The sequence below is a fragment of the Camelus ferus genome, chromosome 4 (assembly GCF_009834535.1).
Source record: "Camelus ferus isolate YT-003-E chromosome 4, BCGSAC_Cfer_1.0, whole genome shotgun sequence".
NCBI classification, from domain to species: domain Eukaryota; kingdom Metazoa; phylum Chordata; class Mammalia; order Artiodactyla; family Camelidae; genus Camelus; species Camelus ferus.
In genome coordinates, this window is record NC_045699.1 from 66,297,863 (window position 1) to 66,320,592 (window position 22,730).

The following is a 22,730-nucleotide window of genomic DNA, read 5'->3' on the forward strand; positions in this document are numbered from 1 at the left end:
ACTTAAAAGTGTTTAATTTTAAGTTTGAATACTTTTTATCCTCCTTCAGCATAGAGATGTCTGAATAAACGAAGTCTGTATATAAAAATGCATTGTTGGAATTTCTGTTAGCATGAATTGCTAATAACAGTGATTTGAGTGTAAACACTTTAGAAACCCATCATCCATTCAGACTGCACTGAACTTTTTGACACTGTCATGCAGAATTCTGGCAATGATGAGAAAGTGGAGCTAACCTTCCAATTTCATGCTTTGGCAAGGCCCTCAGACCTAGAAAATGAGCAGGCAGCTGCATGGTGCCTTTTATAACATTGAGATATGTGCTCTTTTTAAGTCTTACCTCCTAATCTGCCTTTGGGATTTTGCTACTGGTGTCGTACTAATATCAGAGTGGGTACAAACCCAGGGGAGCTAATTCTCTCCCTCTCCTTTCCCCTGCAGATGATCCCAGCCCTAGACTCAGTGCACAAGCTCAGGTCGCTGAGGATATTCTGGACAAATACAGGAATGCCATCAAACGAACCAGCCCCAGTGAAGGAGCACTGGCAAACTATGAAAGTGCAGGTGATAATCATGATAAAGAATAGGATAGTAACTCGTATCACAGTGATAAAGGTGATCTGAATTAAAAGTAGCCTCTTAATAGCTACTTTTGAATAGTTGTCCGAACATATGGTACAATCCCCAAAATAAAAAAGAAATGAAAGTACCTCAAAGCAAAAATGTATACTGCAAGTGTTTATGCTCGTATGTGCACAGTATGTGCATGGAGCGTTTCTGGAAGAATCTCTGACATACTGGTAACAAGAGTTGCCTCAGGGGAAGGGGGCTCTTAGGGAGCCCACACTTTTTATTTTGAAAAGTTTTAGAATAATAGAAAAGTTGGAGAAGTAGTAAAGTGAAGGTTTGTGTTTGTCTGCCTGGATTTATCAATTGTTAACATTTTGCCACATTTTCTATATTTTTTTCCTTGAAACATTTGAAATTATCTCCTAAGAATAGTGATGTTTTTCCTACATAGATAGGCACAGTATCTTTTTTACACTAAGGAACTTTTTGTTTCCTTTGATTTTATACATGCATGGATTATCTAAATTGGCTAATTAAAAACATAAAAACAACTGAGGGAACCATAGTTCTGTCCTGGTTGCGTTTGTGAGTTCGTCAGGCAGTGGGAGGAGCCCTGGCAGGTGCAGGAGACCTCAGCGCTGCCTGCCAGGGGGTCGCCGCCAGCTGTTTTCTGGCTGGGCAGGACTCAAGTCTGTGAATTGAGAGTGTTATGGGAAGCCCCTTTTGGTTCTGTGGTTGTGATTGTGATTACAGAGTAGTATCTCTTTTTAATATTTAAATTTAAATTTTTTAATTAAATTTTTTAAAATATATTTTTCATTTTTCAGTTTTATTAGGTAGAATTATTCCAGTTGGACTGCACATATACAGTACGTTGCATGTAAACACATATACACAATATACTACATATTTCTAAAACTTTATATATATGTGCTGTTCATTGTGTCTAAGAACGTTTAGAGCTTTAGCTTTTTAAACTTACATAGTTATCAAAGGAATAAAGCCAACCACAAAATAAGAATTAATTAAAAAAGATACATAAACCCCACTATTAACAGCAACATTATTTATAATTGCCAAGATATGGAAGCATCCTAAGTGCACATCAATAGGTGAATAGGTCATGAAGATGCAGCATATATATGTGTAATGGAATACAACTCACCTGCAAGAAGGAAGGATATTTTGCCATTTGCAGCCTTTCGTTCACTATTTTTTTCCACTTCAAAAACCAGAATTTTATAACTGGCATAAATATTTCCATTGCATCAAAAACAACAAAATACTGAGAAATAAACTTGACCAAGGAGGTTACCTACACTACAGAGTATTATCTTTATTCAGTTAATAAAGTCTTGAATTGTTTTGGATTAGGATTGGTATAAGAAGTAAAACTATTCTCAACAACTGCTGTCTTAATATATTATCATTGCTGTCAATAACTTATTTAAGTGTTTGAAGTTTCTCTTTTTCCTTTCTTTTCCAAATAACCCTTATTGGAAGGCACAAGTTAATTTATGTTGAGTCGCTCTGAATACCTTCCAGTGGCGGAATATTCCAGATTAACCTGCTAATCCTTTTCTGGGGGGTGGGTTTTGTTTAGAAGTTATGGGTGATGGCGAAAGTGCACACGAGTCCCCTCGTGATGAAACCCTGCAGAACATCTCAGCTGATGACCTCCCCGACTCCGCGAGCCAAGCCGCCCACCCTCAGGATTCAGCTTTCTCTTACAGGTATTTCTTTTACAGGATTTAGGACCTTTGGGTTTGACCTTTTCACCACCATCCACAGTCACATCAAGTCAAGTGATTCACTGAGTCACTTAATAAATGTGTAAAGCAGCGAGAGAAGAATGAAATGCTATTTACTGAGAAGACTTTGTTTCCCTTGTGGATGTCATATATCAAGGGCTTTAATTCAGGGATTTAAAAAAAACAAAACACATATGCTCACAAGGGCCACATAAGTAATTTAAATGAGACAGTGGCAGTGCCTCTGCCCATGCAGAGCTCCCAGCTCTGGCTGAGAGAGATGTTGAGGGAGGACTGCAGTAGGAGGTAGGATCTGCTGTGGAGTAGTCGAATGACCCACTATCCCCAGTAAGCCAGCTGGAGCCCTCCCAGTTTGTTACCCTCCTCATTTCCTGGGCAGATCTCTGTATTTCTAATAGGAGTTTACAAAGAAAATGACTTGAGAAGCCTGAAAAATTTAGTTTTGTTCCTCTGTTTATCCAAAGATTATCAGTTTTAAAGCATGGATCACCCGTCCATCTCTTTATTTCTGTCTCTGACTCTTTCTCTCTTTTTAAACTTTTTATTATAGAAATTTACAAACAAGTACAAAAATGGAAGCGTACAGTGATGTGCCCATTACCCAGATTGAACAGTTACTAATACATGGCCAATACTGTTTCATATTTACCTCCCCCCCACCCAATTAATTTAAAGCAAAGTCTAACCAGCGTATCATTTAATTTTATTTATTTTTATTGAGGTATAGTTGATTTATAATATTATATAAGTTTCAGGTGTACAACATAGTGATTCACAATTTTTAAAGACAGTACTCCATTTATAGTTATTATTAAAATATAGGCTACATTCCCTGTGCTGTACATACAATTTTTTTTTTTATTATTCTGAGGCTTTATAATTTTTTCTATGGTGAACTTGGGGGAAGTGACAGACAACTTTTATTTTCCAGATATAACTTTACCTTTATATAGTTTAGGAGTCTTTGCAAAGTGGGCAAATATTACATTTGATTGGCTTGATTTTGTGATTTACTCATTTTAGAGGAAGCAAACCAACAAGGAAAGACTCAGAGCTCGTCAGATGGGGTAGACAAGTGATAACCCAGCAGGAGGAGCAGACTTTGGCTTGTTCTTTGAAGTGTTCAACTGCTTTTTTTGGATGGCAGTTTCGGACATTCTGAAGAAGCTCTGGTCTGTGTCCTACAGGAAGAGAAAGGGCCCCAGGCACTAGCAGATAAAAGAATCTCAGTGGCCCCTCCCAGTATGAAGAGCTACTTTCTTGTGGAGGGTGATGCCTTACTGAAAGGTGCTGCCCTGGGTGGAAGCAGGTAGTTCAGTAGTTGGAAGTCGAAAGGAAGCAGGTTTTGACTCAACACAAAGTTTCAAGCAGCAGGGCAACAGAAAGGGCTTCTTGTCAGGTGCTCAGCTTGTCTTGTGGCAGGGTCAGCATTTCTCAAGAGGTATGACAGAAGGCTTCCTTAGTTTGGGTGGTGAGACTGTTGAGATGATTTCTGTTGACGTCCTTCCAACTCTGGCAGAATATGTGTTTCTGACTCTCAGTGCTTAGCATAGAACTCAGCGTATGTTAGAAAGTCAGAAAAGATGTGTTGTTTGATTCTGGTGACTTTACTAATTGGTCCTTGCCCAGAGCACTTTTTTAGCCTTGCTTCTCAGGTAAGTGGGAAGCCTGCTTCTTAAGTGAGAGGTCAGTAAGTTAAAAATTATGTTTATGACTAGTTGAAACAGTTGAGCCTTGAGGTAGCATATTAATTTGTAGAGTAAATATAATAATAGTTTACAAAATGTGACCATATCTGGACAAAGAAATTAATGTATTTTCAACTCATTCTTTAGAGATGCAAAAAAGAAACTGAGACTTGCTCTTTGCTCTGCGGATTCTGTTGCTTTCCCAGTGCTAACCCATTCAACAAGGAATGGTTTACCAGACCATACAGACCCAGAAGGTAAATTGCTGCCTGATAGTTTATCTTTCCCTATATTCACAGGAGGAACCATATGAAATTGCCAGTATTCAACTGTATTTAAACTGTATAGCAATTCCATACAGTTCAACCTAATACATTTACATTAGCATCAAGTTAAGGGCACTTTGATTACTGATGGTTCATTAAAGTGTGGCAATACAGTTCTGCTGATAAATGGTAGAGCAGAATTGATATCCTAGAGGCTGAGGGATGACACACAGCTTATGTAAGCCCCTGGAATTTGTCAACAATGACAGAATTCTTTTTTTTTTTTTTTTTTTGCTTAGACAATGAAATTGTCTGCTTTTTAAAAGTTCAGATAGCCGAAGCAATTAATTTGCAAGATAAGAATTTAATGGCTCAACTTCAAGAAACGATGCGTTGTGTATGCCGCTTTGATAACAGGACTTGTAGGAAACTGCTGGCTTCTATTGCCGAGGACTACAGGTAACACACCCAGCCTGTTCCACTTGTACACCTGTTTGAAGCTGCAAGTAATTTCTTTTCAGTTCTTATTTCAGAAATGAATTTAGGCTTACTACAAAGTGCTTGGCTGTGTTTACCTGGATGTAGATTTCCAAGGAACCCATTTGGATATTTAGTCTGGAAATGTGGTTATAAATGAGTAGCTCTTACTAACAGAGAGTACATTTCACTTCAGATTTGCACAAAAGCACCTTTAGTAGAGATGGGGCCGGGATAGTTTGGATATCATTTCCCTTTTTTAGGGGTGATAGAAAAGACTGCTCCCCTGACTCAGGGAAGCAGAGGCAGGAGTAGGCCTCAGAACCGCTGCCCTTTGTCTGTCTGTCCCCTGCTAACAGTTAAGAGAAAAATGTAATTGAGATGCTTAGGAAGTAAAGAAGCTCAGGATGGGGTGCTCTAGTGATTGTTACATTTAGGTAATTGGTAGTATGTTTAATGATCTCGTAGTATGTGAACCTGTATTTTGTTGTTATTTTAGTTTTGTAGCAGTCAATGTCCTGTTAGGTCTGAGGTTCTGCCATTTTGGAGACTGCTCCAATATGAAACAGACCGACAATGAGAAGGGACTTAGTAATGTTTAGTGAGTTAGGGAGCCAAGTGTTCAGCCCAGGGATGATATTCTTCACAAACATGTAGAATGGTTTCTTTCTTCCTTTTTAAAATTGAAGTATAGTTGATTTACTAATGTTATATTAGTTCCAGGCGCACAACATAGTGATTTGGTATTTTTATAGATTATGCTCCATTTGAAATTGTTATAAAATATTGGTTATATTCCCTGTGCTGTACATTGCGTCCTTGCACCTGGTTTTGTTTCTCGTGCCGGCAGCATTAGTCCTCAGGACAGTTGTCTGTGGCCTGACCTACTAATTCGTAAAACCAAAGTCTCTGAAGTAATTTTTTTGTTTAAAGAAAAATTAAGACTCTTAGTCACCAAAGAAAGAGTGTACTGTTTCTGTTTGATGTCCTTCAAAGAGTATTTCCTTTTAGGAAAAGGGCCCCCTATATTGCTTACCTCACTCGCTGCCGACAAGGACTGCAGACTACACAGGCTCACCTGGAAAGGCTGCTGCAGAGGGTTCTGCGGGACAAAGAGGTGGCCAATAGATACTTCACCACTGTCTGTGTGAGGCTGCTGCTTGAGAGCAAAGAAAAGAAGATCAGGGAATTCATTCAAGGTAACTAAAGGCCTTTGGGCTGAGCAGCTATTCAGCTGTAAGTTACTGGGAAGATCTGGAAATTTCTGTTTTGCTACTTCTTTGAGTGTCTGTGTGTCAAAGAGCAGTTTCTTAAATTCCCAGTTGCTTCTTAATAATTAAACCTTTGAGGTCAAACCAATAAATTTCATTTTTATCCTAGATTGAATATCTATAGTTTATTTAAAAATTGGGAAAATTAGTAAAGTTTTGGATCCACATATTTTTTCTCATTTTTTTTTAAAGAACAAAGCATATCTTTTTATAACAAATCTCTTTTTCTGAAACATTGACATATCTCTTACATTTCTCCTGTTTTTAATGATTTGGCTGCATTTTCTCCTGAAATAAACCATGCCCAGATACTTCTGGCTTTAAGAGTACAGTAATGTCTGCATAGCTAGTGAGTAAAATGACTTCCTATTTAAAATTATTCAAATACTGTATGTTAAAAATTACTATTTTGCATTGGAGACTTTCAGAAACTCACAGCAGCTGATGATAAAACTGCTCAGGTGGGAGATTTTCTGCAGTTCCTTTATGGTGCGATGGCCCAGGACGTCATATGGCAGAACGCGAGTGAAGAGCAGCTCCAGGACGCTCAGCTGGCCATTGAGCGGAGTGTGATGAATCGGATCTTCAAGCTTGCTTTCTACCCTAATCAGGACGGGGACATACTCCGTGACCAGTAAGTGCTTCTGTGTTTAACGTGCCTGTGTTGGACTACCTAGGGATCTATGAGCCAGCTCCATATTTTAGACAATAAAACATGAGACTTAGTATCTGATAGTAAAAGAAAAAATACATTACCTCCTTTCCCCCATCAGAGTTACAAGATCAGACAGAATGACAGTGCTATTTCCAGAGATATGGGGAATCGGGATGGAGGTTGTGTAAATTGGCATGGCCTTTTTGGAAGGCACTGCCGTTTACTCTACCTCAGCTGTTCCTCCCTTCTTTTCTTCTACCTACGCTTCATCCTTCACATCCTAACTCAGACATCACTTCCTCAGGGAAACCTTTCCAGGCCTCTCTGACTAGGTTAAATGCCCTGTCAGGGCTCCCTCAGGCCTGTGTACCTTCCTTTAGCACTTGCCACAGGTGCAGTTACACATTTGTTAGAGCCATGATTTCTCAGCCTGGCACTGCTGACACTTTGGGCCACGTAATTCTTTGAAATGAAAGGCCGTCGTGTGCGTTGCAGGATGTTCAGCAGTGTTCCTGGCCTCTGCATGCTGGAGGCCAGTAGTACGCTACCAGGCGCGAGAACCAGAAGTGCCTCCAGATGTTGCCAAGGGTCCCTTGGAGGGCGAAAATCGCCCCCTGATCTTGATCACTGGTTTGTGTGATCATCTGATGAATGCTTCTGTCTCCCACTGGAACGTTCCCTCCGTGACAGCAAGAGCATAATGCTTTTATTCATCACTGTGTCACAGCATCAGGCACAGCGGTGACTTCTGGTATTTATTTAGGAATGAAAAGTTCTATATTGGAGAATCAAAAAATTTGGAATTGAATGTATATGAATTGTATCTTAGTAAAGCTATTTTTCAAAGTAATCCTAAAAAGTTAATCTGAAAAAAAAATGTCTGGAATGGTAACAGTGCTTATTTTTGGGTAGTGAAACTATGGCTAAGTTAGCGTTTTTATTTTTCCTCTTCTGCATTTTCCTGACCACTGCTTTACGACCCTGTTTATGCCCCAAGCATGTTGAGGTGGCTACTGTGCTCCCAGCAATAACGGTGGCTTACTCTGCCAGCCACTCTCGAGGGTCCGTGTAATAGGACCTCCGAGTGGTCATTGGTGGTTTATGTAAGATTTTTTTCATGGAAATGTTAAGGTACTGCATGTACACTTGAGAGTTCACTTTCCTGTGAGTTGGTTAGGATCCCTCCAGCCTGCCTCTCACTTGATCCTAGTCTCAGGAGGCTTTTTGCCCCACTCCAAGTTTCTGTGCTGAATTTGCCTCATGGGCCCTGTTTTCTCTCCAGAGCACCAGTTTTTGGCCTCCAGAATGGGATAAGGAATGGGGACATTCAAACTGTATTTACTACAAAGAGCATCTTTGAAGCAGGCTATTCCTACCCTCTCCCCTGTGGCATTTCTGCAGGTTTATAGAGGGGAGAGTTAACACTGTGTTCTGGAAAGAACACTAGAAGCCAGGAAAGCCAAGTTTAGCCTCTGCTGCTAACCACGGTGTGGCCTTGGGCAAATTCTTCACCTTTTTAAGTCTAGTTATTTTCATCTATGAAATGAGAAGTTGAATGTTTCTCGGGGCCCCTTCTCCGTCTAAGCATTTGTGACCTTTGGTTCCTGACTTCTGATCCCTCACTTCCTCTTGGCCTGTCTGCCAATTAGTTTGTCCAAGTAGCTTCTGGGCTACGGGCACCTCTGCTTTCTCCCTCGGAGTGCTGTCCGAGTCCGGGCAAGGAGGGCTTCTCTCCTCTTCTCCCTGCGTCCCCTTGGCTCATGACTCAGCATTTCTAAGCAGATCCTAAAAATGAGATTTTTCTGACAAGACAGAATACTCATGGCTAAGAGAGTCTCAACGGTAATTGTAATGTATATCTAGAAATAAGTCTAAAACGTTTTTTAATGTGTTTTGGAACAAAATCATTTATGACTCTCTGTGTGTCTTATTTTCTGAAATACATATTTACATACTGTTTTTTGGGGTTTTCAGGGTTCTTCATGAACATATTCAGAGATTGTCTAAAGTAGTGACAGCAAATCACAGAGCTCTTCAGATACCAGAGGTAATACAGGGTTGTATAGTGTGGGTGGTATTATTTAATTAAAAATTGCTTGGTATACTATGTGCATGATACCAGTTTTTCAAGGAAGCAGAATGTCATCAGTTATAAAATACCATTTGCACCAGATGTAATTCAGTCTTACTATAAAGTTTAAAAGTTAAGCTTCAGTCTTAAGTGAGAGGGCAAGAGGAATCGCAGTTTGGTTTTACTGAAGAAAGGAGAAGGCAGCAGCCTTACCCTCTGCCACGTGGAGGTTGCTGTGGTCGCTGCCTGTAGTTGCCGTCAGATCCCAGACCTGACTCTGTCTGTGGTCTCCCTTAGGTTTATCTTCGGGAGGCACCGTGGCCATCTGCGCAGTCAGAAATCAGGACAATAAGTGCTTACAAGACCCCCCGGGACAAAGTGCAGTGCATCCTGAGAATGTGCTCCACCATCATGAACCTCCTGAGCCTGGCCAATGAGGACTCCGTCCCAGGAGCGGATGACTTTGTCCCCGTTTTGGTATTTGTGTTGATAAAGGTGGGTCCCTCGCTATTAGAATTGTTATTTGTCATTCTGAGTAGAGTGGTGCAGTGTTTCACAGAGACTTTGGCCCTTTCACAAGTTTCAAGCTCTGTGTTACCCAGAAAGAAAGTATCTAATGTCAAGTTCTGTTCTGTCCAGAAGTAGGGTTTTCTAGAGAAAGGGTAGGAAGACTAGATTCCTAGAGGAACATTTTCAGCTTTTAAAGCAGTGCATGAAGTTCTTGATTGGAGCTCAGGATATAATCACTGCGTGTGTGAATGAGGGCAAGTTCTCTTCATTGTGTTTTTACCATCTTCTTCCACACTGAATTCTGCACAGTACTTGTCACATAAACTACATTTACCAATCATCTTTCTCTTCTTTTAGCCTCTTATTTTGTAGCTGTAACATATTATTTTTAAAAGTACTGACATCTCTTGTCCTTTTTTGACTTTAAAGTTTCATCATTTAAATGGTTTATTTTGAACATTTTGGTTAAGGGAACCATGAAGTTTGGGTACACACAGCCACCAAGTAACTGCATCACTCGTGTGTTCCAGCCAGCTCAGCTTGTCGATATCTAAAGTATATTTGACATACATCTTACTGATTCTTAGTGTTTGCAGTGTTTTTGCAACCTGAGCTCTTAGCTCAGAGTCAGAACCCATAGGAAGGCATGTGATCAGCCTTCATCACTCCTCCTGTTGCCCGTTGCCCTGCCCTCTTCCCCAGGTGACGTATTTAGTCCCTGTGCAGAGCCAGTTTAAGCTCGTTACAAGGAACGGGCCTTAGCTTGTCCTCCTAACCTCTTAACACACCTGTGTCCTTTCTCTCCATATGAAGGTAACAAAGCAGGAGATATTCTGTTACCTCTTGTAGCAGAGGACATACTTTCTTTTTTTTTTCCCCCCTTAGCCAATTCTACCTGGACTTACAAACCAAATATAACTCAGTTTACCTACAGCATATTTTTCCTTGTCTAACGTTCTGGAATCCTAGGATGTTGAGTAAATCCACTGGGATTAGTTTAGCCTCTTTAAAGACCAGCAAGGTGAAGAGCTTTGTTAGGATAGAACCCGACTTGCCTTTCCAGTGTACTGTTGCTAATGGTAGTAGCGAGGGTTTACAAATTAGTTCCAAAAAGGATTTGAGGGATTACTTTAAAAGGACCGGTGTCTCTTTTCACAGGAAAACGTGTGAAGATGTTACTGTAAATGACTTTGCAGAGCTGTGTCTCTGAGTAGTTGACTCTCTTTTACTTTTCACTTCTCCAGGCAAATCCTCCCTGCTTGCTGTCCACTGTTCAGTATATCAGTAGCTTCTACGCCAGCTGCCTGTCTGGAGAGGAGTCCTATTGGTGGATGCAGTTCACAGCAGCCGTGGAATTCATTAAAACTATCGATGACCGAAAGTGACCAAGACCAAGGCCCACCAAGGCAGCAGACTGATAGGGGGGCAAACAGATCTCTTAGAAAATGTACCAGCTGCTTTGAAGGCTGAAGATTGATTTTGTATAATATTGTACAGCATTCAGACATTTTAAAACAGATCTTTACTAAACAGATTAATGAGCTAACAAGCAGGTTCTCTTTCTTTTGGGCTCTTTTCCTTTCTGAGTTGCATATTTTGTTTTCTTGTTCCCACGTAGAGAATAGTATTGCAAAAAGGGACCACATTTTTCAGGTATTTTGAAATACTAAAAAAACAAAACAAAATCTCCTAGAAAATCCCTAGATCGCCGTTTATGGATACCCATTCTTTCCTTTCATTAAAAAGAAAGAAGAAGACCAGTACACCTCTTTTAAGATGCCATCTAATCTTATATGCATCTAATGGAAGGGAAATACCAGTTGCACTGAGGATGATAATAGTGGTGACATTAGTGGCATTATCTATAAATACACTCACCTAAATTGAAAAGCTAAGAAGGAAATGTAAATATAATATATATTTATATTTGATGTAATATGGACATCTTCAGATTCTAATAAACAAGGGATATTGCTGATAGTAGGTTGTGATGTACCCTCTTGTGAAATGGTTTCCTTGACAAAATTTAAGCTGAGCTTAAAAGCAAAAGGCAAACAAATACTCAGAAGTATTTATTAAAGTGTAATACAGTTTATTGAACTTTCTAGATGTGGCTTTTATGCACAGGGCTGCCTTTGATGAGGGGTATAAAAATCACTGAGTGAGTCACTGAGCCATTTCTCACCGTGGACGTCTTTGAGCCTGCAGTAGGAGATAGACACCGTCCATCACACACAAAGGAACAGCAGCTGTCTAACACGTTCTTGTGGTACTTCTCATCTGAAATACTAAGTATAGTGTAGAAACCCCGAACAGAACTCCCTACAAACCTTTAATTGTAATATATTTTTGATGGTGATTCACATTGAATGAACAGACCAGAAATTCAGTGAATGTCATTTTTTAAAAAACTAATTTGTATTGTCTGCTCTAGTGATACAAGTTTTACTAGTGATAAACTATTTTAATCAATCATACTATTCTTATGAGAAAAAAATCTATTTTGGCAGGTTTCTGTGCCTTTATTTCCCTCTTCTGAACAAAAGTATGTGTTTCTGTATTTTGGTTTGGTTGTATGTTGATAATTAATCAGGAATGGGTTTTGGTGTCTGAGAAACTGGCCAAGGAGGCACACCAAAGCTTCAAGCACAAGTCTTGGACGTAGGTCATCGCTGTCTGGTTTCACTTTGTATGTTTCCTAAACATGTTTAGTTTCTTTTATAAAACTTGGTCCCATACTTTGAGTTTCTCGTTGCCGGCAGCATCTCCAGGCATTTTTAAGGGAACTGTGACAAACAGTTGAGCAGATGAGTACAGAGGCTGTCTTCTCCCTCTCTCCAGGAACGCTGTGTTTCTCTGTGCCTCAAGAAGCTGGATTTTCTTTATGCCGCGACCTCTTCTCATTCATGTATTTTGAAATACCGAAATAACAAGCTGCTTAGGAGTGTGGGATGTGGTTTCTGCCTTTTAGGGGGAGGTCAAAATTAAACTAGTACAACAAAATGTCCTTTTGAATGTTAGGTCAGGAAATCTGTGTACAGAGTCATGTGCTTCGTGGGCTGTTAACTGCCAAGCTTATCTAGGTCTTAGAAGTTAAATTCCATCATAAATACTTTACAAGACAAACTGTCTAACATGATTTCTAAGGCCTAGAGGGAGTTCACATTTTAGTCAATAAATGTTAAATCAATAGCTGACATGGAATTGTTGAAATTCATTGTTTTGGGTTTTAACTTGTAAGTGAACAAGAGATTTTTGCCCCCATGATGGTTACTAAATCTATTCCATGTTATCACTGTGGAAATAAATGTGAAGATGTGGACGTTGCACAGACCTCTTTTCTGTGGAGGAGGAGGTGGTGAGTTTGGGGAGTAGGGCTACAGTGGAGGCAGGGGAGAGGGCTGTGCAATGCTCGAGACGTTGGTGAGAGTAGAACCCAGAGATTTGGCATCAGGGTTAAACGTCTCTGAGGCAGAGGTGGGTGCTTGCTTGACCCAGGTGCTGGCAGAGCAGCACAGCCCAGCAGTTTAAGGTTTAACTGTTTTCCTCTGGAAACCTGTCAGGGGTAAAGACTACTTCAGCATTAACCATCACTGGTTTAATTTCATGACAGATTTTATTGCAGTGTTGATTTCTGAGTTTAGGAATTGGTAACTGTCTGCGTGGCAGTGGTGGGGTGTGAGATAGGGAGTAATTTGATCTTGAGGAATAGTTGTTCTTCAAGTGTTTCTTACTACATTTCCTCCCAGTACTTTTCGTGAAGGATTAGTGGAAAAGCATGAAGTCACACATAGGAAACATTCGGTAGCCACCAATTATTACATGGAATTTACAAGGATAATGAGTGGTAAATGGGGAGACAGTGGTTCAGTTCACTGAAATCTTGTAGAATTAACTTACCTAATGAAAAATCAGTTTATACTTTGTATTAATACTCTGCTTCTGGAGACAGTTAAGTAATAGAAATACAGATTGAAGATTGTCTTTCCTTGCAAAATAATTATTTTTTAAACCATTTTGTTTTCTTTCTCCACTTTAGGTCAAATCTCAGCCACAGTTACTGGTTTCGTCTGCTTTTTCTTTTTAAAAACCTGCTTCTGAAAGCCTTTTTCATACAGATATTAAATCTCTGTAAGAGGACTAGGCTTTGTGAAGGATCGAAAATAGATGTGGATGTGATGCATGCATGGTTTTTCTTTCCCTGTTGTGTCCTGGAAGCCTTTGTTTCATGTAGACTCTTGACACACATGTTCCTGAGGTGCATGAGCAAGAGAACAAAAACCCACCCCAGGCAGTCACAAGGCCACGGGAAGCTGTAGCCGACTGTACGGGCCGATGCACCGTTTTCCTGTTGCCTGCTGTGGGGATTCCAGTTTGGGCCAAGTGAAGGTCAACATTGTGAAGTTTGCACCGTTCCTTTCTCTGATGTGAGTGGGTGTGAAAGAGGAAAATCGGATCACACTTGCTCAAAATCATTTGTGGATCACACAGAAGTGATAGAAACATTAGTGGAATTCGCTTCCTCCATTTGTGTGTCCTAGAATTTCTCTTCTCCATTCTGGCTTTATTTCTTAAGGAAAAGTCTGTCCTCTTTTTAGTTCTTTTAACTCTAGTGAGTTTATCCTGTACGTAATTGCCATACTTGGGGGGGGAGGGCGGTGAGAATCAGAAACAATCTTCTTGAAACTCAAAGAATTTTTAGCAAGTAGATTATCAGTAATGAGACATTTCAGATATTTTGAATGCCAGAATGCTTGAGAACGTTGCCAAATTAATAATCATTTAATATACTTTAGAATGTAGGTTACCCAAGGAGTAAGTTGACCTGGAATAGCTTTATTACTCTTAAGAATACTTGGAGAAAGGAAAATACAGTTTGCGTCAATGTCAGGGTTGGTGTGGTTGAGCTATGGAGTCACCACAGAGCTGCGTGTCCCACAGGCCTGCGCTCAGCAAAGGGTAAATTCACAAGAGAGGAAGTCCTCTACACTTGGTTAACAGCAGACAGTGTGGGTGGGGCCACACGCCTTAAGAATTCACCTCTGCTGAGTTGATACTCTGTCTCGTCTACCATATTCTTGTGCTTCACCTGTATTAAAAAGCTTTGTACTGCCTCTCCTCTTGAAACTGATAAAACCTTATATAAGCCTCAGTTAATGAGCTTGCACAATCTTGTATATGTACAGGGAACCCCTCCTGTCTCCTAATGTGATTACTAATGTATGATATCATTCTGTAAAATTGATTAAAAGGGAGAGCAGTTGAATTCATTGGGTTTTATGTTTCCATCATCTATTTTGTATTCGGAAGCATTTCTGAAAATTTATTTGACTTCTCAGATATTGCTACTGTCCATGAATTCACACATAATCTTTTTCATCTGAGCATCCAAGGGTATTTGTGAAGTGCAGTACAGGAAGGAATTAGAATCATCCAGCAATTACTAACGAGATGGTGAACATTTATCGTTTCAACACAGTTCCTGTCTGAACCCTTTATTTGGTAGCTATTCATCAGCCTCAGTTTTGAGAGCAGAAGTCCTAATCACGGTTTTCACTGAAGATTTTATTAATCTTTTCAGCTGAGGGGAGTTTCTATTTGACAAGGAGCCCTTGTTGCAGAGGCAAGCTCACTCCACTCGCTGGTGGAAAAGTGCTTTCCCCGCATTGACTGCACTTCATTTAGAAGGAGACATTTAAAAATTGGATTAGGGCTCAGTTTTCATTCAGTCTGCTCAGTATGAAAATTAATGCTGTGACTTGCCTAGAACTGAAAATAGAATTCAACTTTTCTTGCCAATTTGGAATTACCTGTTACCTGAACTCCTGTAAAATTTGTGCCCACTCAGCCCTCTCTCAGGGTAACGTGACTCTGCAGCTTTTCCCAGAGGATGTGGAGCTAGTGACGGTGTTCAGCTAGGCCTGCCCGCAGTGCTGCCCGTAACGTGTGTCACGACCCTGGGAAGTGGAATCAGATCAGAAGCTCCTCTTGGCTGTGAATGTGTCCTCTGCCTAGAGATTTAAGTATTCACAGAAGAGATTTTGCTTCAGCCATTGCATTCCAGAAGAATCTTACTCTGTTTTCTTAGGGTACCAGAATGCAGTGCATAGACTTTTAAAGAAATTTATCAAAGAGGCTGGAAAATCTCCCTGGGGATCCAAAAAGCATCTTCCACATTTTGTGCCAAAATGGAAAAAGCTCTCAGTTCTAAATCACTGAACCTGTTGTAGACAGTGAACATAAAAGCCATGGTAATCATATTTCTGTTAAGTAGGAATTTGGCATATTGCTGATGAAAAAACATTAACTTGTACACTCCTAGGAAAAGAGTATCCGATGTGGTTTTTAAAAATAGAGCATTTCCCTTCAGCTTCCCTTAGCCCTCCTAATTTGTAATTCTGACAAAACTTTTGTAACCAGGGCTGTTGATTAATATACGTATCTGCTGATGTTTCATGTCAGTAATTCCTGGTGAATTCAGTCAAGGGGTCTATCTGATCTGACTCACTCTGACTAAATCAGTTACAGTCTAGGAGTTGTACCCAAAACAGGTCCGCTTTTAAGTGCCCTAGGGAGTTCTATGAACCAGTGCTTTCCAGGCTTCCCTGTTGAGAATCACCTGGTACTTTTGTTGGAAAATCAGAACCCATAGGAGATGGAATAGGAGTCTGTAAACAAGTATTCCAGGTGACTTGTTCTCACGGGAGTTTGAGAGGCACTATGAGTCAGCATTTCACGAAGGATGAGCCTGTGAACCACCTGCATGGCCCACCCGGGCATGATGAACTGCAGACTCGTGATCCCACCCTGTAACCATTGAATCAATTTCTGGAGAAAGTCTGGGAATCTGCATACCTAGCAAGCTCCCTGTCTGCCTCTGATACTAAGATTTGTGATCTCTGGCTGGTGGTCTGTTCCTGAAGGCTTGGCTCCACATCCCCAGAGGATATGGGTGAGGAAGGTTGTTTTAAAGGATAAATCTTTCCTGGCAGCCAGTCCAATTTTTCCTTTAATGGTAGTTTTTCTTAAGTCCAAGTGTTTTCTTTTCTCATAATCTGTCTAGTTATGTTAAAACTTTCTTTCCTAACCCCAAATTGCTAAACATAATCATGGTGTTCAAATTTCTGTATGAAAAATTATTTTTCTACTCTTCCTCAGTGAAAATGGCTGTTTCACTTCTGTTGTGTTTGGTTTCCATTCATAGTCGGGGTCCCGTGTAAAATAACAGCATTGGTTCTGGCAGCCCCTGACCTTCAACTTGACTCTTGCGCCCAAAGAGCAGCCCGGCTGGTAGTGAGAGAACCTTGAAGCAGCGTGCTTCCTCTTATTCCTGGTCCCCTCAGTGGATTTGTGGATTCGAATTCCTCCGTCTCACCTACTCACTTTTTGATCACTAACAACCTTGTTTTCCTTCTCTTGTGGCTGTGATGGTGACAAGTGAGGCTGTGTCTGCTGCAGCCCAGGGATAGCAAGCTGGGAGTGAGCCAGCCAGGTGGTGGTGGGGTGGGGGGACAGAAGGAGGTGGGTGCACAAGAAGGTAACAGGCTAGGAAGGGAAGGTGCTAAGGCCATCCGCCAGAACAGTGTCACCATGATGCCCCACAACACCTCCTCCACAGCAAAGCTGGGCCACACGGATGAGCCTGAGGAAGTGTTTTCCTTCCTGGATCACTCTTGCCACTTACTGGAAAGCCACAGGTTCCAAGTTGTGTTTGGTTGTAACGCCAAGTCCAGGAGCCTGAAGACAGTCTAATCTTAGATCTGCCACTAACCAGGTCTAAGGCAAGTGAAAATCTCTTTGACGGGCTTTTCCTGATTTGGGCTGTATTACCTCAGTGATCCTGGACATCCAGTCTTGGTGAATACATGTATATACATACATATATATGTGCACATGTGTGTATGTGTATATGTATGTGTGTGTGTGTGTGTGTGTGTGTGTGTGTGTGTATGGACTTGAAGTATTTCTCCAATGCTAGCATTCAACTGAGGCATGTAGCTAAAGTGCAGTGACACTGTGGAGGTGACACTGTGCCAGAAGACCATGGGTGTTTGGAAGCCCGGATGGAAGAGGCTGCCCACTGAGCTGAGTCAAGGAGGGACTTGAGACTTTGATCAGTGAACACAGATTTAGGCACCAAGCTTCTTTTTAAATTGGTTTAATGAACTTGAACCATGACTGATGTATTATGGGTGACAAGACAGGTCTGGTAATCCTGGAGAAGCACTCCTCTCCGACATCAGCCTGCAGAGCCGTCACCGAAAGGGGCTGGCTCTGCCTCTAGACATCCCAGGAACACATGAACTGCCTGTGAGCACAGAAACCACTCCAGCCGTTTTTTAACTAAAAGGCTCCCTGGTGCGCTTGTCTGTTCTGCTGTGGTTATGAATAATAACTACAGTGACACAATTTCTGAAACTTTCTTTTTTACTATTGATTAAAAACGCTCAACGTGAGAGCTGTGAGTTCAGTTTTATTTGGGCACTTACTGAGGAGAAATCTCAGCTCTGAGGAACTGCTCCGAAGGGTAAGTGGGGAGGTCAGTATATACAAATACATCTCAGTAGGAGGTTGCTGCTAGCCACGGGGAGCAAATGTCTCTGTTACTGATTTTGGTGCTTTTCTAGGTATGAGAAAATGCAGGACATTGTGTTCATAAAGTTTTCTCCTGAAAATACCTAACTATCAGAAGGCCTGTTCTGTCAGTTTCCCCAGAGCACAGAGAGCGCCATTCCTGATCTCCACCCTGCACTCCTTTCAGGGTGTGTTCAGGATCAGCAATTGCAGTGGCCAGTGACTCAATTCTCACAGAACCAGGTGTCAAGTGACTTTTTAGTTGTCTATGCCCACTGGATTTGGAGAGTTCAATCCGTAAGTGCCTACCCCATCCCAGCTCTCCTGTTCTTACTGCCCTCAAGCCCCTACACCTCCTAAAGAGTCTCCTGAAGAACCATCTCCAATGTGCCTCATCACCACGGCTCATTTTTCACCTCCATTATCACAACTGCCCCCCAACTGGTCCCTCTTTTCTGTTTTGATTCCAACCTGCATTTTCATCCTTATGCCTCTGTCCCCTCTCCTTCTCCTCCAGTTCCACTCCCACCCCTCAAACCTCTCACCTTTACCCCAAAGTAAATCATGCTTTGTCTGCCTCTAAGCCTCTGCCTTTGCCCACCCCCCTGGTTTCAGTGCCCTCCCTAACCACTCTCCCCTGGGGAAGACTGCCCAGTTGCTCCCATTCTTCCCTCCCTCTCCAAGGAGGAGGCTCATCCCGGCTACACTCTCTCTACAAAATAATGATCTCCCTGGGGTCTGTGCTCTCCTTGGGGACTCTTCAACCCCAAATGGCAGGTGTCCCCAGATGTCTGCAGAAAAGAGGCCAGACAGCCCCTGTGTGCGAGGATTCCACTATCTTCTCCTCCCAAATTCAGCCCCTGCTGGGAGAGGGGGCTCCCCCACCAACCTTCACGTGGTCCGGGGACAGTATCTCTTCACATCCTCCGCGAAGACACCGCGCCCTAAGCCCTTGATCACGGTGGGGGAGGTGGTGACGGAGGTGGACGGAGGCTCCCGGCAGCCCCGCCCCGCCGCTCGCAGCACGTGTCTGGGTCCGGGCTCCCTCCCGCGCCCTCTGCCCAGGCGCCTCCGCAGCCGGGCCACCGCCCTGCCTGGACCGCGCACCCCAGACGGAGGAGGCCAGGTCACCGAGGTGGTCCCTCCATCCCAGGCCCGAGCTGGTGGAGAGACGGATAAGGAGCCCAGCACCCGGCACTCAGCGAAGTGCCGGAAAAGGCGACAAGTCCCGGTGCGCGAGGAGCGCGGGAGGGTCATGCTGGCCGCCCAAGGACGCCCGGGTTCTCCGACTCCTGCCAGCCCTCAGGTCTGAAGCCAGCAGGACCCTTGGCCCGGCCTCGACGGCCCCTCTGGTGCCCGGTGCTGCGCTCGGGGCCGCAGGCTGCCGCGGAGGAGCGGGGTCACGCCCCTCCTCCTCCTCTTCGTGGTCCAGGTCCCAGGGCCAGGTGGCCGCCACGCAGTTGATGTGGGCCCTGCTGGGTCATCTGGGGCCGCCCCAGGGGCCGAGGATATGCCACACTGTCGCCTCTCCGGTGTCTGCTCCCTACCCCTTATGAGGCACGCGGTGGGGATGGAGGATCTCAGGTGCCCTACCTGGCGCCGCCCCGTTGCAGCCAGCGATTCATCACGATGATTCATCACGCAAAGTGTGGTTGTCTGTTTTCACCGCGTCCCCATCCACCTGGTTCCGCAGCCGCGGTTTAATCCTACTCTGCTAAGTAGGCATTATTATCCCTGTTTATTTATTACTCTAGGTGGGTTCTACAAACACCCGTCTCCTCTGGGGGCAGCAGTATCATATTCTGGAGGAAATCCTGGGATTTGAACTGAGATTCTTTCCCTGAGGCATCCCAGGGGCAGAGGTGGTGGGGTGTAAGAGGGCTGTGGCTGGAATTTGCTGTTCCCCGGGTTTATGTCTGGGCTGGCCAGTTTCCGCCCCGGCCTCTGCTTTGCTGTTGCTTGGGTGACATCTTGTGGCCAAGGACAGGTACAAACCATTGGCTGAAAAGGCTGCAGAGAGAAGGTCCCTCTCAGGCCTCTCTGGAGGAGGCACCAGGCTCCTGGACATAGAAGCCCCAACCAGCCCCCTTTAACCAGGCCTTTCACTGAACTCTTTAATAGTGTATCTCCACATGGACCCCAAAAACCACACAAATACACTATGTTCCTCTTGACCCACGCCTTCTTGTGGCAATATAGAGAGCTTTTCTATAGCAACCTGATGACAAGGCTACTGTTCCCATTTTACAGATGATGCAGCAGCCCCAAGTCAAGTAGCCAGTGAGTAACCAAGATAGGACCCAGGTACGTCAGGGTCCCCGGACACAGGGCTGAGAACTGCTGGAGCCCTTGCAACCCACTCTCGAGGGAGGTGCTGCCAAGGGTGAAAGTGTTACTGGTCACAGGAATGCCTTGAGTTCAGGGACCACTTTCCTGTGCCAGGCAGAGCTGTGGGCTTTACACACGTGCCCTCACAGAACCCTCACCTGTGAGTCAGGGAGTGTTAGCCCCATTTTACAGATGAGGAATCTGAGGCTCAGAGAGGTGAGCTTGCTTGTCCAAAGCCACACAGAAAGTAAGTGGCAGAGCCAGGATCTGATCAAGGTTTTGAGGGTTCCTGAGTCCATATTTTTAGCTACTATGGGTAGATCTCGTCTGCTTCTCGGCAGAATATCAGCCCTGCAGGATTATGGAGGAATCATGTGAAGTGGGAGCAGACAGAGCTTTGCAAACTATAGAGGATGGTGCCCATGATGATGTATTATTATCCTGGTCCTGGTGTGTATTTCCCCTTGTGCATGAGAACCCCTTGGGGGCAGGGCTGGACACCTGTGGCCTCTCTAGTGCCCAGCTCGGAACCTGGCACCCAGTGGACACAAGCAAACTAGACAGTTGAGTATCTGGAGCAGGGAAGGCCCACCTCCCTACTTACCCTCTGTGGCCCAGGTCTACTTCCTAGTGTTCAAGGCCAAAGCAAGGGTAGTCAGTCTCCACCTCCAGATTCACCTCGTTCAGAAGAAGGGGTGACCTTCTCTTCCTCCTTTGTTGTAAAAGGCTGGCACCTGGACTCCCATGCAGGGCCCAGAGGGAGAGGGCCTGGTTGCCGAGATCTCTCGCAGACCCTGGAGAAAGCAGCAGGGCAGGCAGAATATAAATGCGCCTGTGAACGCGGAGGAACAGATGAGAGAGAGCCTCCAGGTGACTGGGTGGAGAGCACCCACCGGGGCTGCAGCCTCCTCTCTGCGCACAGATTGAGCCCATGATGAAGATGAATGGAAACCCCTTTGCTGGAAAATGTGGAGGCAATCAAGACGGCTACCTGTGCCGAGGGGCCCTCCCACCAGCTCTGTGCAGGGAAATGTTAGGATTTGGAATTTCAGCGCCAGCCACATGGTTAGCACAGAAAGCAGGCAAAACTCATGATAAGCAGCCCCAATTACAGGATAAATGATACAGGACGCCGGTGAGCTTGGCAGGAATTAGTGGACTCACACAGCGGCTGCGGGCGGGTGTCAGGCAGCCCCTGCAAACAGGCGACAGCTTGCACAAAGAAAGGCAGCCCGCGTTGGTGAGGACCTCAGCTCCAGACGTGGACCCCTCAACGAGGTGACCGTATTGACCTGAAGCCTTTCCTATGAGCAACTGTGGGATTTTTAAAGGCTGGTTGAAGGTGAAGAGGGGGGATTTTTTTGTGGGTTGCTTAGCGTTTGCTGATGAAAATAAACCGAACTTGTAGCTTCCAAATTCCATACTGGAAGGCAGGGCTGATGAGGACACTGTTTTCATCTTTCCATGCCGAAAAATCCCAGTTTTTTCCAAAGCAGTATGTGATCACTGGGTCCCGTGCACTGTGGACCAGGAAGAAGGATTTGCCGAGCGTATTAATACTGTCGACCAGATTGCAGGGGGCATGTTTAACACGCTTCAGGTGCTCTAGAAGCTTCCGCACAATGGATAAGCTAATTACAAATCATGCCTATTTATTCATTAAACAGGGCCTGGGGGAAATTCAAAGAGGCAACACTGTCTTCACTTCATTCAATTTGCAGTCTGTGATTAAACGGAACACAGCTGCAAGACTCCAGAAGTGTTGCCTAATATTCGCCTTTTTCCTGGTTCAGATGGACCTCCTCCCTGGGGGCCATCTCTACCCTCAGATGGGGTCTTGTCATCAAGTGGGTAAGTGTCAGCCCTTCAGACACTCACCAGCTGCTTGTGACTCTGGGCAGGTCCCATCACCAGGCCACGTCTCAGTTTCCTCATCTGGAAAGTGGGTTCATGATCCGCTGGTTGTCAGGATGGGTGTTCATTGCCTGTTCCAGAACCCAGCCAGTAGCTGGGTGGTAAAGTTTCCCTTCCTGCCTTCCTCCTCTGCCTGAGCTCTCATTAAGAAGGAGGCACCAGGGTTGCCCAGACAGCCTTTAACAAGGAAAAGCTGTGTCTGCTGCTGCCCCGAGGACCCAGCATGGAGCCTGGCACACAGGGACTGCTTGCCCAGCGCTGGATGGAACTGGCCTGATGTCTCCTGTCCATGACCCTGGGCATCCGAGTGTCCTCTGGGAGAGTGCGACCAACCGTCTCAGTTTGCCCAGGCCTCTGGGTTTTCCCAGGATGCAGGGTTTTCAGGACTTAAACAGGGACAGTCACTCTGTTCTCAGGGCCCCATGAAACTCTCCTTTTCCAAGTTCCCTAACATAAACAAAAAACTGAGCTTCAATCCTTGCAAATGTCTGGGATGCCCAAGAGTTATTTATTATCATCAATAAATGATAAGAACCAAACAGCCAACATTTGCTTAGCATTTTCCGATTCACAAACTGCTTTCAATTTACAGGGTGTTTCAGGACTTCCTTTCCATTTACTCAGCATCCACGGA

At 43.8% G+C, this 22,730-nt stretch overlaps 1 protein-coding gene across 6 annotated transcripts in view; it reads left to right on the plus strand.

Annotated features, from left to right (window-relative positions):
- GAPVD1 (GTPase activating protein and VPS9 domains 1) overlaps window positions 1-14,546 on the plus strand; it is a 61,458-nt gene extending 46,912 nt beyond the window's left edge. For 3 of the 6 annotated variants that reach the window (XM_032478432.1, XM_032478435.1, XM_032478434.1), the window contains 9 exons: window positions 442-564; window positions 2,174-2,303; window positions 4,178-4,287; window positions 4,596-4,755; window positions 5,785-5,972; window positions 6,465-6,678; window positions 8,674-8,746; window positions 9,068-9,265; window positions 10,525-10,665. In XM_032478432.1, coding sequence (XP_032334323.1) covers window positions 442-564; window positions 2,174-2,303; window positions 4,178-4,287; window positions 4,596-4,755; window positions 5,785-5,972; window positions 6,465-6,678; window positions 8,674-8,746; window positions 9,068-9,265; window positions 10,525-10,665 — 1,337 coding nt within the window. Of the gene's footprint in view, window positions 1-441; window positions 565-2,173; window positions 2,304-4,177; window positions 4,288-4,595; window positions 4,756-5,784; window positions 5,973-6,464; window positions 6,679-8,673; window positions 8,747-9,067; window positions 9,266-10,524 lie in introns of all 6 variants that reach the window. The other 3 variants (XM_032478433.1, XM_032478436.1, XM_006187715.3) reach the window with 3 other exon arrangements.
- The last annotated feature ends 8,184 nt before the right edge of the window (window positions 14,547-22,730 follow it).